This window comes from Aedes aegypti, chromosome 1 (genome assembly GCF_002204515.2).
Source record: "Aedes aegypti strain LVP_AGWG chromosome 1, AaegL5.0 Primary Assembly, whole genome shotgun sequence".
NCBI lineage: Eukaryota > Metazoa > Arthropoda > Insecta > Diptera > Culicidae > Aedes > Aedes aegypti.
In genome coordinates, this window is record NC_035107.1 from 285,561,795 (window position 1) to 285,575,020 (window position 13,226).

The 13,226-nt window shown below is 40.9% G+C and overlaps 2 protein-coding genes across 2 annotated transcripts; one reads left to right on the forward strand and one right to left on the reverse strand.

The window, feature by feature from the left end:
• Positions 1-240: 240 nt before the first annotated feature.
• LOC5575642 (G patch domain-containing protein 4) lies at positions 241-9,895 on the reverse strand. The gene is made up of 2 exons (XM_001655738.2): positions 9,660-9,895; positions 241-1,796 (listed from the first exon to the last, which is right to left on the reverse strand). Exons 1-2 carry the CDS (start codon positions 9,703-9,705, stop codon positions 469-471), a joined length of 1,374 nt encoding a protein of 457 aa, XP_001655788.1. The 5' UTR covers positions 9,706-9,895; the 3' UTR covers positions 241-468.
• Positions 9,896-9,986: 91 nt separating this feature from the next.
• Positions 9,987-11,017, forward strand: LOC5575641. Its single transcript, XM_001655739.2, has 2 exons — positions 9,987-10,340; positions 10,456-11,017. The coding sequence occupies exons 1-2, from the start codon at positions 10,115-10,117 to the stop codon at positions 10,593-10,595; spliced, it is 366 nt and encodes a 121-aa protein (XP_001655789.2). The 5' UTR covers positions 9,987-10,114; the 3' UTR covers positions 10,596-11,017.
• The last annotated feature ends 2,209 nt before the right edge of the window (positions 11,018-13,226 follow it).

Consider the following 13,226-nt stretch of genomic DNA (forward strand, 5'->3'; position numbering starts at 1 on the left):
AGCTAGTACAACCAACCCCGAGCAAGTTCGATCAAAGTCATTGAACACAGCTATAGTTTAGTTGAAAATAGATATGTGTCGGTAAAGAAGATACAGATTAACTGATTCCGGCACAGTGGTGGCCACGAGCACAGAGTGTCTTTCAAATAAACGTAAGGAAAAAAACAAGACCCTTTAGTCTCTGGAAGTCGTTCCCAAGATTGGAGGTGATATAGAAGAACCTAACTATCAAACGCCGCCTTGAATTCAAAGACTTTCAATAAACGTTTATTGAATCGAGTAAAATCTACTCTAATATAGCAAAAGCGTACTTCACAACGATGACGACGACAAAAATAATTCAAAACCAAGATTTCGGAGATCTTCTCAGCAAACTAAAAGGCTTATCTGCAATTGCTTTGTGTATTTCCCCCAACATCTCCTCTCCCAGTCGGAAGCCCAGACCTGTGAACACACCACCGGCACCCGCTACAGCTTCTCTAGGACGTCGGCCAGCTTGGACAACTGCCGGGCCTTCCGTTTGCTCTTCTTCTTCTTGGCCTTGTGCCGGTTCACCCGCTTGAGACCGTTCCGGTGCTTTTCCTTGAACTTCTCCGCCACCGTCTGCTGGTCCTCCTCGGTCAGCTCACTAACCTTGATTTTCGGAATCTTGGACTGGAGTTTTTCGCGATCCGCTTGGATTCGCGCCACCACGTCCTCCTCGCTATCCGACGCCTCTGAGTCCGACTTCAGTAGCTTCTTGGGCTTGACGGGTTTCTCCGGTTCGACTTCGTGGTCCACCAGTTCCCGTAGCAACACATTGTTCAGCTTCTGTTCCTTCTTGTAGTTTTTCTTATACTTTGCCGACGGATCCATCGATTGGTCTTCCCCTCCGTCTTCGTCTTCCTCTTGGGCTCTCGCCTTTTTCTTCTTTTTCTTATCTTTCTTTTTGATGACCACCGAATTGTGATCGAGCTTGCGGATCTTTTCGCTCAGCACATCCAATTCGTCCTCGATGCTTGGACCCGGTTCCGGTTCGTGACCGTCCTCTTCCGGCAATGTATCAAACAGTCCCATCGACTCGCTCAGTTCGTCCACCAGGTCGCTCTCCATCCGCTGTTCCTCCTTGGCCTTCTTTTTATTCTTCTTGACCACGTAGTTGGCATTGTGGACCATATCCTTCAGGTCGTCTTCTTCCTCTTCCTGGTGCCGTTCGTTCCACCGTTCCTCGTTGCGCTTCTTCTTTTTGGACTTTTTGCGTTTCTGAACCTGCTGCCAGTCGTTGCTTTTGATGACCTTCTCGAATGATTTGGATTCCAGCTCCTGAAGGAGTTTGTTGTTCTGCGCTTCGATGCGAGCTAGCTTGCCTGTGAGGTTCAACCCGTGGCGGGCTCCTTTGTGGGCGGTTCGACCTCCACAGGCCGCAAACAGTTCCTCGTCAGTCAGAACTTTGGCCGCTTTGAATTCGATGTCCTCAGTTTGGACGTGGCCTTCGATATCCTCCTCCCGTCCGACGTTCGTCAGCAAGGTGGACGCCTTAAGGAATCCACCGTAGTTGGCCTTTCCATCGGCGGTTTTTTGTTTCAGTTTCTTGACCGAGTAGCTCTTGTTGGAAATCTCTACGGCATCCTGTTCCTTTTGAGTGATTTTTCCCGAAGGACCCACCTCGATGTTGTTTGCTGCCTCGTTGAACACCCGATCCCACCAGTTGTTGGTGAGATCTTTGGCCTGATCCGAGCCCAGACCGGAACTGTTGAATTTGAAGCTGGCCTTGATCGGTTTCACGATACCGTCAGCGTTTTTGCCCAAACCATCGCCTGGAAGGGGAAATGAAAGGGACAAATAATTTAGTCAGATTAGATCCCTTATTTCGAGAATGTTTTTTTTTTAATTGGATTGTGGTTTCAAGTTGAGAAGAAATTAGGAGTTGAAGAGAATTTGATAATTGAAATTACACCTAAATCTATGACACTAAACTCACTCTCTCAGTTTTCTAAATATTCTATCTGCTAAAGTTAAACAATGGAGTTGTGGAGTATCATGTTTTGGTTTCGACTACCCTTTTGAGTTAACGCATTTAGATCTACAAGCACAACTATTTATCTTTTAAAGGTTAACAAGAGAGAATTTTCCCCAACGACTGTTTAAGGTCATCCAAGAACTCTTTTGAGAACATCGGATCTACAACGAATCAAATAAAAGTTATGTGAGTAACTTAAAAATAGATATTTGCTTCTGTGATTATCTTGCCGAAGATTACGTAGGAATTGTGCTCATGATTACGCCTGAATCCAGCCCAGGTTTCTCTAAAAAAAAACTGCACTGAACTTTGTGAGAATATTGTTCAACAATAATAATCAGGATTGTATAAGACATTTTCGTAACATTTTGTTAGAACCTCTTCTAGCATTGTTTGAAATTCTGTTGTTTTCTAAGATTAGAGTCCCGCATTTTGCGGGATTCCCGCAATGTACGTAGAATTTGATGAAGACCACTAAATTTTAATGAAAAACAATGACATTTTTCCTCACTATCAACCTTCTTTGATAAAGTAGAAAAACATGATGAAAAAGAGAATACACGAGTAATTATTTTTACGAAAACATCCATTTACCAAGTAAGAAACACATATTTTTATTAGCTAGTTGCAAAGTTTTCTTTTCAATATTAGCATTTTTATAAGCCTATGCTGAGATAACAAATTTGAAAGTAAACCTAAACTGCCGCAAATCGCAAGTCGGTACCATCTGTAAAAAATAGGCATTGAGAAAATTGACTGAGAATGTTTTCAATCTCGTTTTCCATACAAATATTCAAAAAATTCCAGGAGATTGGAACATGTTTCGATTCCAATGAAACTTTTGCTTTTCACTCCGTTAGGTTTCCAAGAAAAATATAAAGATGACCAAATAACGATGCGAAAATCTGCAGTGGGACTGAATGAGTTTACTGTTCATTATGGGACAACTCGACTTGATGTTCTTGCTCAATTTTACTGAACAAAAAGTGATTTCTTGTTAGTGCAGCTGGAGGATTATTAGAAGATATATTGCGTATTTTTTTTCACTGGACTATCGCAGAAATTTTTACAAGTGCGGGAATGCTAACAAAAGTGCGCGATTGCATAAAATCGAGTCGGTGTCTTCAGTGGGATTATTCATCGCAGTCCAAAGAATAAGTGCTCTGAAGACACTAACATGATTCGATGCAATCTCGCACTTTTATAAGCATTTTCGCACTTATGAAGCCGCACCTCACAGTCCAGTAGTGAAGAAATACACAATAATGAAAACTGATATCAACTCAATTTTGACCTAAATGCAGATATCACTGACTTGCGATTCACGGCAGTAAACTTCAGTAAATAATTTTCAGTAATTACCATGCCCACACAGTTACGGATCACCCCCAGTTACGGATCACTTTGGCGTTCAACATCGGATAACTCGCTCAAAACATAAACGTTGACGTAAAACATATTTTTCCCATGTTATAGTATTTGCCTTCTACCATTTGTAGCGTTAAGCACAACATTCAACCGCTAAATAACGGTGTATTTGACAAATGTTTAGTTGGTACCACACAGCTATCATTATATGGTGGTTTTGTGTAAGAAGTGCCGCCAGCATTCATAAGCTCCCACAGGTGGTAAAATTCAAATGTTATAGCATAAAACATGCTCGTTCACTTGGATTTAGTATGAATTCATCTTTAGAAAACATTTTTCTTGATTGTTGATTCTAAATACCGAATATTAGCACTTCTAAATAGTGATCCATAATATGGATCAGGAAATGATTGTTTACCACGGTTATGGATCACTTCCAAAGAATGTAGATTTTTGGCATTTCAAGCATTGGATTCGACATTCTCATACAATAGCACTAAGGATAAAACTAATAAAACATCAAGGTTTGTAAATTTCATTTTTTAGTAGACAAAAATGGGTGGCAAACTTGGTGTGGAGTGAAAACACTTCATGTCTCAGTTACTACAATGCAGTATCATAAAAAAGGCATTTTACCCACTGCTATTTTTTGTAGTAATATGTGACATGGGGCTCAGATAGCCGTAGCGGTAAACACGCAGCTATTCAGCATGACCATGCTGAGGGTCGTGGGTTCGAATCCCACTGGTCGAGGGTCTTTTCGTAAAGGAAATTTTCTCGATTCCCAGGGCATAGAAGTATCTTCGTACCTGCCACACGATATACACATGCAAAAATGGTCAATCGGCAAAGAAAGCTCTCAGTTTATAACTGTGGAAGTGCTCATAAGAACACTAATCTGAGAAGCAGGCTCTGTCCCAGTTGGGACGTAACGCCAGAAAGAAGAAGAAGTGACACATTGTTAACTTTCGCCAAATCATGCAATACAGATGCATTGAGTTGAAAATCTCTTGATCTTGCGCACTGATCCGTAATATGTCACAATTTGATCCATAATATGGTTTTCAGACACCGATACAATTTTTAATTTTTATGCAATCCTTGGTCAATATTACACTCAAAACAGTTCACTAACCGAAGTTCCAATTTAAAACGATTCAATTCGTGCTTTTAAATTACAATTTTACGTTTTCCATGTCGTTTTATTGAATTGTATAGGTTGGACTCCACACTATTCGACCCATAACTGTGGAGTCATGGTAACTTTTAGCATGATCCACAATACCTTTAATAATCTTTGATCGTTTCTTTTGCTCTACAGTTTTTATGGCTTTTCAAATGTTTGAAGCAAACTGCTTTAATATTATGACTTAAGTTTTTATCATACTTCCATGTATAAGTGTTATAGAGAATTTGAAAGAAATTTCATGTCTTTTTAATTGTATTGTTAAATTTGAACTTCCATTTCAACCGAAATGCTTATTATTTTATTAAAAAAATGATAAATTCCGGGATCCCGGGATTTCCCGGGACAAGCATAGATTTTTGTCCCGAATCCCGGGACCATAACCATACCATCTACCAGGGCTGCGGCAATACAGGTGAGTTTGGAACAGCTTTTATTGTGATGGGCGATATGCAGAGGCGCGTGATCGGGTAGTGGTCGATCAACGAAGGAATTTGTAAGTTTAGATTTAAAGGCAGATTCTTTAACTACAGCATAATCAACGTGCATAGCCCACACCCCGGAAGCACTGATGATGACAAGAACGCATTTTCAGGGCTGGTAGCAAGTCACTTTTTAGTGACTTGGTCACTTTTTTTGACCTGGTCACTTAAAAGTCACTATTTCCAACAAAAAGTCACTGAAGTCACTTTTTTCAGGAAAATGGTCATTAAAGTCACTTCTTTTGTGATCTGATGATAATGAAATTTAATATTCTGGGCTGGGTTAGCTTTTCAAACACAAACAGATAGAAATATATATTTGTTATCACAAAGACAATTATAGTGTGTTTTGGGAATCAAAGCGTCAAGATTCTTGACTCAAGAAAAGTATGGACTCCCGGATAACTTTCTGGAAGTATTCAAGTCAATATTCCGTAGACATTTCCAACGGAAAATGTAAAAATTTCCTAGGAAAAGTTTTGGAGAAGATTCTGGCAAACATTAGAAAGCAACTCTGGAATGAATTTTTTGTCCGAAATATTTTACAAAATTTTGGCAAAAACCAGGACCAATATCTCATCTGACTTCAATAGCTAGTACTTATTTTGCTTGAAGTCATTTCAGAAATCACATTCGAAATTACAAAAAATAAACAAAACATTTTCCATTGATTTACTCTTGACACTGATTTTTTACACAGCTTTGTTAAACTATTTCTATACAAACACACGTTTCTATAATGAAATCTTGAACATTGTTGGAAGATAATAATTATTCAATAGTGAGATCAGTAGCGATTACCTATCGTCAAATCCACCTTTTCTTTAATTTCAGCCACAAAAATGCAATTTCCATCGGTTACTGTTTGCTTTGTAATCTAAGCATGAAAAAATAGTAATTTTCAAGGTCGTAGATCAGATAAGACGTGATGTTACGAGTCGCCACTAAGTGATGATTATTTTCAGTAATTCATTTATTGAAACTTTTAATTGAAATATAGATATTTGAAGTAGGCTTGCAATCATATTCTAATTCTTTATGCGGAACATTCATCTAATTGTTTATTTGGGAGAAATGGTTTCATTTTACAGACATTATGCCACAAATTTAGCATGAGTTTCTATTTTGGGCCCATTCATAAATTTCATAACGCTGAAGGGGGTGGGTGGGTATCCTAACGATGTTACAAGCGTTACAAGGGGGTGGGTTGGGTGTCAAAAATGGCCAATTTCAGCGTTTTGAAATAAATGAATGAGCCCTTTTCGTTTGGTTTTGAACCTTGAATTCTGTCAGGATTTTTTCAGAATGTTTTAGGATTTTCGCCACAATTTTGTCTGCAACCAAACATTTTCCCTCGATTTATTATCGTTTTGCATCTCTACTTCAAAATCTTCAATGAATTTTCACCAGAATGATCCTCATTAACAGGAATTTTATTTAATTAAATTGTTTCAACAAATGAACAACCGAACACGAGAAAAAAATCTGTAGCCTAAAATATAACCGTGGGCTATGGCTACGCTTCGGTCCCCCAAGGAATTTGGGAATACAGACGACCAATGAATAAAATCGACACTTATTTCAAAAATAGAAGTGTAAAAAACTTATAAATAAATGGTGCTCACAAAAAAAAAATATATCGCAAGATGAATACTTTTTTGTTGTAAGAAATTGATGTTGCTAGTAGAGGGGTAGTAGTACACGCAGAACGTATTTTCATTTCTAGCCATTTCTATGATTAATACTTGTTGTTTTCAAGTCACTTTTTGGTCACTATTTGGTCACTTTTTTGATCATTTTGGTCACTAAAGTCACTATTATTTTGCTGTCTGACTGCTACCAGCCCTGCATTTTACACTCAGCTCGAACGCGAGTACGACCGCTGCCCAAGCCACGACGTCAAGATCATCATAGGAGATTTGAACCACAGACAAACAGACGTCACACTCTCATCATTGTCCATCGACCACATTTTTAACGGTCGATTCAAAAATATGGTAGGTGGCTAATCCACCACTCGCAGCGCTTGCATCGTTTTTGTTCGTGTATGACGTTTACACACTACCGCCATCTGTTGGCCTGTCGGCCAAACACACCGATTTTAGCATTGGGCGTACATGTCCTCGTGACTATGAGTTTGATCCAGATTTGTTCTAAGTGTTACGTCTGTTTGTCTGTGTTTGAACGCTCAGGTTGGTCAGGAGGAGGAATTTAGACCGACTATTGGAAAGTTCAGCGCCCATTGGCTGACGAACGAGAACAACCTACGACTAATAGATTTCACCGCCTCCAAGAGTATGGTCATTCTTAGCATCTATTTCCAGCACAGCCTCCCGTATCGGCAAATCGACCACGTTTTGATCGATGGACGGCACTTCTCCGACATAACCGACGTCAGAACCTATCGTGGCGCTAACATTGACTCCGACCACTACCTGGTGATGGTGAAACTGCGCCCAAAACTATCCGTCATCAACGATGTACGGTAGCGACGCCCGCCTCGGTACAATCAAGCGCGACTGAAACAACCGGATGTCGCCAATGCGTACGCGCACCATCTTGAGGCAGCGTTGCCGGATGAGGGCGAGCCCCTCTTGAGGACTGCTGGAGGACAGTCAAAGCAGTCATTAACTGCCGAAAGCATTATTGGATACGTGGAAAGGAGTTCAATTGGTTTGCAATATGGAGGACTATGGAGGAAATCCGAAGAAATTCTCGGTGGAGCTCCAAAAGAACTATTGAGGAATCCCTGGATCAAATCCAGAGGAATTGCTGGAAGAACTCCGGACGAATTTCGAAGCAATTTCCGGTGGACCTCCGGAGAAACTTCCGAGGAATTGCAAAACGATTTCAGGACGAAAGGAATTCCTGGAGGAACTCCGGAGAGATTCCAGGAGGAAATCTCCTGAGGAATTGCTGGAGAAAATCTCAGGAGTTCTTGGGGGACATCCACGGAGGAATTCTTGTAAAAAAAAAGTCTAGCAAATTGCCAGAGGAGTTTCTGGAGGAATTTCTCGACGATATCCCCTGAATGATTTCTGAAAGAAATCACCGGGGCAATTTCTGGAGGAAATCCCCGGAGCGATTCCTGGAGGAAAGCCCCCGAGAGGAATTTCTGGGAAAAATCCCCAATAGAGTTCTTGGGGGATATCTCCGGAGGAATACTTGGAATTCCCGGAGAAATTCCTGGAGTAAATCTCCTGTTGCAAATCCCCAGCGAGATTGCTAGAGGAAACGAAGGAATTTCTGGACGAAAACACCGGAGGAGCTCTTAGGGGAAATCTCCGGAGGAATTGCTTTTGGAAATCCCCTGAGGAATTCCTGGAAAAAAATCGTCGAATTCGTCGCGTTCGATAAGGTGTAAAATTTACAAAAAGACAATTTTTCGTAGATTCCGTCCAAAAATCGCGGTTGGAAATTTTAAACACATCGAACTGTCCATAGGCATGTCGAGATGGTAAGTTAGATTCACAGTATTTAAAATCAATATCAAATATAAATATTGATGAATTGCCTCACAATTAACTTTGCAGACAACCAAAATTGGAGTGTTAAATATTTAAGGGTCGCTGTTCCCTTAGTAGACAGTCCCCTATAGTCGCACTAGTGGCTTTTTACGGCCGTTTTGCTATAAATTATTGCAGAATATTTTTTGACATGAAGGTCAGGAGCTATTTATCTAAGTACAATTGATACACAGCTGGATTTTGTTCAAAAAATGATCGGAATAGTTTTGCTTCACTTCCCTTCCGAAGGAAGTTGTCACTGAAGTTTTTAGTGACTATCTCAGGGATGGGATTCGATCCCAGGTTCTCACGCCGAGGACCTGGGATCGAATCCCATCCCCGAGATAGTCACTAAAAACTTCAGTGACAACTTCCTTCGGAAGGGAAGTAAAGCTGTTGGTCCCGAGATGAACTAGCCCAGGGTTAAAAATCTCGTTAATAAAGACAGAAAAAAAAGTTTTGCTTAAAATTTAAGCTCCCTTGCACTTATAGTTAACCTATTGTTCCTATAGTAGCACCAGTAGCACTGCTAAGAGAAACTATTTTTTATTGAACAGAATAATTGATGAAATAAGAACTTTTTTGGTCAATCGAAAGCTTTTGATCCGCACTTTGAAGGAAAAATATAGAAGTTTTGTAAAAACGGTTTTAATCAGTATTTTGCCAACGCCGTGATGCTAGTGCTACTATAGGAACAGAAATTAGATACAATGCTACTATAGGCACATTCCTATAGTGTCACAAGCGATAACAAATACAAAAATATGAGTTTTCGTAGTTTTTATATGTTTTCCACAAAACCAAGATAAAAAAGCTTTCGGATGATGTAAAACTAATGTCGCTGACTTTATTTTCCGATTTTATACGAATATTTTTTCTTAGCTATTGGTACATCGACCCCTTATGAAAAAATATAGTTATGCTCTAATGCAAAATTGCTTTGAAAAATATTTCTTCATATGTTGTACTATTTTATTGGAATATTATTATAAAACTATAAAATTTTAAGTCTTACACACACAATTAATAATGAAGCTTTTACGTAGAAAATCCTCGAGATTTTTCTTTCACTTCGAAAGAGACAAAGCAAAGGGTAGCAAAACTAGACGAAAGCCTACCTTCCTTCCAGCCATACTTTTGCAGTATATTTTTGGCGAAATCCATTTTCGGTGGCACCGAAACCCGGTAACTATTGCTTCCAATGACCTCCCACAGCAAATCACTCCGAGATTACAACGGATTGGTAGAATTTTTCAACAAATTTGAGGAACGCGTGGTTTCTGGCAGTCGATGGACATTGTTTTGATTCTGCACTGCACCAACTCCAAGACGAACTGCAGCTAGCGTCGTGCCTGCGTGCGCTGCGAGCAAGGTGTCAAACTGTGACAGCGAGAAACGTCAAAAATCGACTCACATCTCTGATTATGCAAGCATGCGCGCACCACTTTCCTATCCCCCCCAGTACGATTGTGTTTTGATTTCGATTCATCTCGCGAGAGTCCCAATCCGGATCGAAGCCGGTAAATTTCAGCGTGAAATCCTCCAGAAAAGAGGCAGGAACCGACTGAACACGATGTCCCTGTTCCCACAACCGCGCTGGCTTCGGCGATGGATCCGTCGCCGGATGAATCCCCTGCCGGTGGATCGGGCCGCCCAGTGGAAAGGACGGATCAGCATCCTGTACAGCATTGTGGCCTGGAACGCGCTCGGTTGGGTCGGCTACATGATCTACACCGGGCGGAACGATTGGGCCAAGTACTATGGCTACAAAACGGATGAGGAAGCATCGATGCCGCAAGGTGAGTAGTAGTTTGAGCTGCCCTAGGGGGGGTTACAGTGAATCAAACTCATAAGTGTACAGGGTACTGTTACGGAATTGGGACTCGATTACTGACCTGTTCTTTCTTTCCGTAGCAATCCGATTCGCCAAGCAGCTTAACGTACCCAATGCCCACGTGATGAAGTTCAGCGGCCTATCCAAAACAGACGAATACGAGCTGAAGGACAATGAAGTGGTTCGCACGGACGGTCAACCCAAGGAGGTTTCGGAATGAGTTAGTTTAGGGTGCGTTATGGTATCCTTTTTGTAGATATTTTTTTATAAACCCAGTTATAATATATTGATATTGATCAAATTAATGGTCAATGCTTGATCATCGTTATCGTCGTCGTCATCATCACTTCAAAAGCAGTTTTTGATCTTAAAAATTAGAAAAACGAATAATAATAAGCGTATGGGCTCATTCATTTATTTTGTAACGCTGAAATTCACCATTTTGGATACCCACGCACCCCCTTATAACACTTTTTGTATGAATACTATTCAATTTTTGTGTAGGCCGTGGCATCTTTAGGACACCCACTCACCTCCTTTAGCGTTATGAAATTTGTGAATGGGCCCTTATTTCTTCTGGTTCAATAGAGAAGGGCGAACACATTTTTGATGAAATTTAATAAAAAGCTGCTTTTAATGTCCGAAAAATGATGATGGATCTTAACTCTCTAAATATCATTCCTTCTTGAATATTTATTTGAAGCAGACTTCTGCAGCATGGCACAATGTCTACACATTATCGCAACATGGTTTTACAATGTGCCTCACATCATTTTTGGTAACGTAGAAATAATATATAGAAAAATGGTTCTACATCAACATGATACATTACGTCGATAGAAAGTGTGAACATTTATGAAATTCAACCGAGCTTCTGTTAACCAATTATCAGTAACAGCATAAGTTTAGCTGATCCTCTGTATTCATTTGCTAAGATCCATTTCTTAACTTCTTCTTTATCGACAATTGGGTCCTAAAATTTTTATTGAAATCTTGTTTTTATTTAATAACACGAAAGAGCATGTTACTGCAACTACGCGGTCAAACTAAACTTGGACCGCTCTCGCCTCTTCCGCAGACCAGAACGAAGTGAAAGAGTTGTAAGTGTTGGTTATTTTATGTCGTGAGAGTCACCGGGAAATTCGTGTTTAGCGTTTCGTAGAATTTAAATTGTGAAATGTCAGGAAAACTTGTACTTCGTTATGTTTCCACCGTTCAAACTCCCGTGCAGCCTTAGATGTACTCCACCACCCTAGACTACTCTACGCAGCCACCTACCCACCGCAGTGATAAAACCCACCACCAGAGGGCTTGGTTACCATCTTCTGGGTAGCCTTGAGGGGTGGCGTAATGGGGTCCTTGAGTTCATGAAGAGGGCAATGACCGGGCAACGAGGTCAGGGACCGCAAGACAGTCGACGACTCCTTAATTCCTTGACTTGCCCAGAGTTTGTCGACTGAAACAGTCAGCAGTTAAAGGCTATACCAAAAAGTTAAAAGTGAAGGATTGAAAAGGTTAGAGAGAAGAAAGAGAGTTTAAGACGTGGAAGAAATGAAGGCGAAGTGGACTGCAGAACCCCGCCGGTTTAAAATACCGTTTGTAAATCATCCCTGCGGTGTCCCGGTGTTCATCTGGTGCAGCATTCCGGCAACGAACCCGCCGAAGGCCGATCCGTTACCATATCGGCAGGACCAGGACACGCAGTGGATCTACAAGGTCCATACCCCAAGCCACCCCAGAAGACATCGTCGACGAGGTAGAGCTCTGCACCGATCTACGTCAGAGAAGCCATCGTTGCAGAGGTCCGGTAGCAGTAAGGTGGTAGAGAAGAAGAAGGGGCCCGCTAAGGTTAGATTAGATTAAGAAAGTGGGAGTGAAGCTAGCCAGTTAATAAAGTGTTTCAAGAACTTCTGTGGTAGACTAAACTAAGTGCGAGAACTTCTTGACCGCTAGTTTTATTGGTGAGCGTGCTGACCCTGAGGTTTTGAATCAGGGAGTCTCTGTGGTGCTCCCGATTGAGTTACCCGATAATTACAGAGTCAAGTTTAAGGATCCTCAGAATAGGGGCGAAATTTGCAAATCTTCGTCGCCGGAAATTGCGCGAAAACTACGAAGTAGAATTTCGCGAAGGTCAAAAATCGCCGTCACGCATACTACTTTCTCTACCTGTCGGGAGAAAGCATTCAATTTCCCTAAGTAATCATCCAACTCGTTGCCCATCCGAAGTTTTATAAAAGACTTAGGGGGTCGACAATACTTGAACCCAGGTCGAGGCCCGAGGCTAGATCACGGTCTTCTGCAAATGGATCGCTTGGTTGTCGATTTACGCTCGGATCCAGAATCGAACAGGGAACTCATTCTACAAATGGTATGCGGAGTGGAGCAAATGAACAAATGAATTTGAATTCAGTATTTCACTCAAAATGAGTGGTCTATATACAGGAGGTAATTCAATGATATAAGTCATCATAAGGAAATTATTCTCTAGAACTTAAACTAATATTCATTTTAAATTCAATTATTCGTGGTACCGCCACAATCGTCAGCAAAGTCGAGGAACTTTCAAATACGAAAAGATCCTGGATCGACCGGGATTCGAACCCAGACACCTTCAGCATGGCTTTGCTTTGTAGCCGCGGACTCTAACCACTCGGCTAAGGAAGGCCTTAAAACGTGTTCTTGCAACTACTTCGGCAAATTTCCCTGCTCAAATTACGGGTAGATCATAATAAGGTTCTAAAATGTCCATTGAAATCTTATTTTTAATCAATAACATGATAGAGCATGTTTTTGCAACTGCTCTAGCATTTTTCCCAACTCAAATGACGGCTATATCATACTTAGGTTAAGC

What these genes read in the sequence shown, in the direction of transcription:
- LOC5575642 (XM_001655738.2), bottom strand. Translation starts at nt 9,705, where the DNA reads ATGGATTTCGCCAAAAATATACTGCAAAAGTATGGCTGGAAGGAAG. An exon ending in AAAGTATGGCTGGAAGGAAG is followed by an intron (nt 1,797 to 9,659) that starts GTAGGCTTTCGT and finishes TTCCCCTTCCAG; the next exon opens with GCGATGGTTTGGGCAAAAAC.
- LOC5575641 (XM_001655739.2), top strand. Translation starts at nt 10,115, where the DNA reads ATGTCCCTGTTCCCACAACCGCGCTGGCTTCGGCGATGGATCCGTCGC. An exon ending in GGAAGCATCGATGCCGCAAG is followed by an intron (nt 10,341 to 10,455) that starts GTGAGTAGTAGT and finishes TTCTTTCCGTAG; the next exon opens with CAATCCGATTCGCCAAGCAG.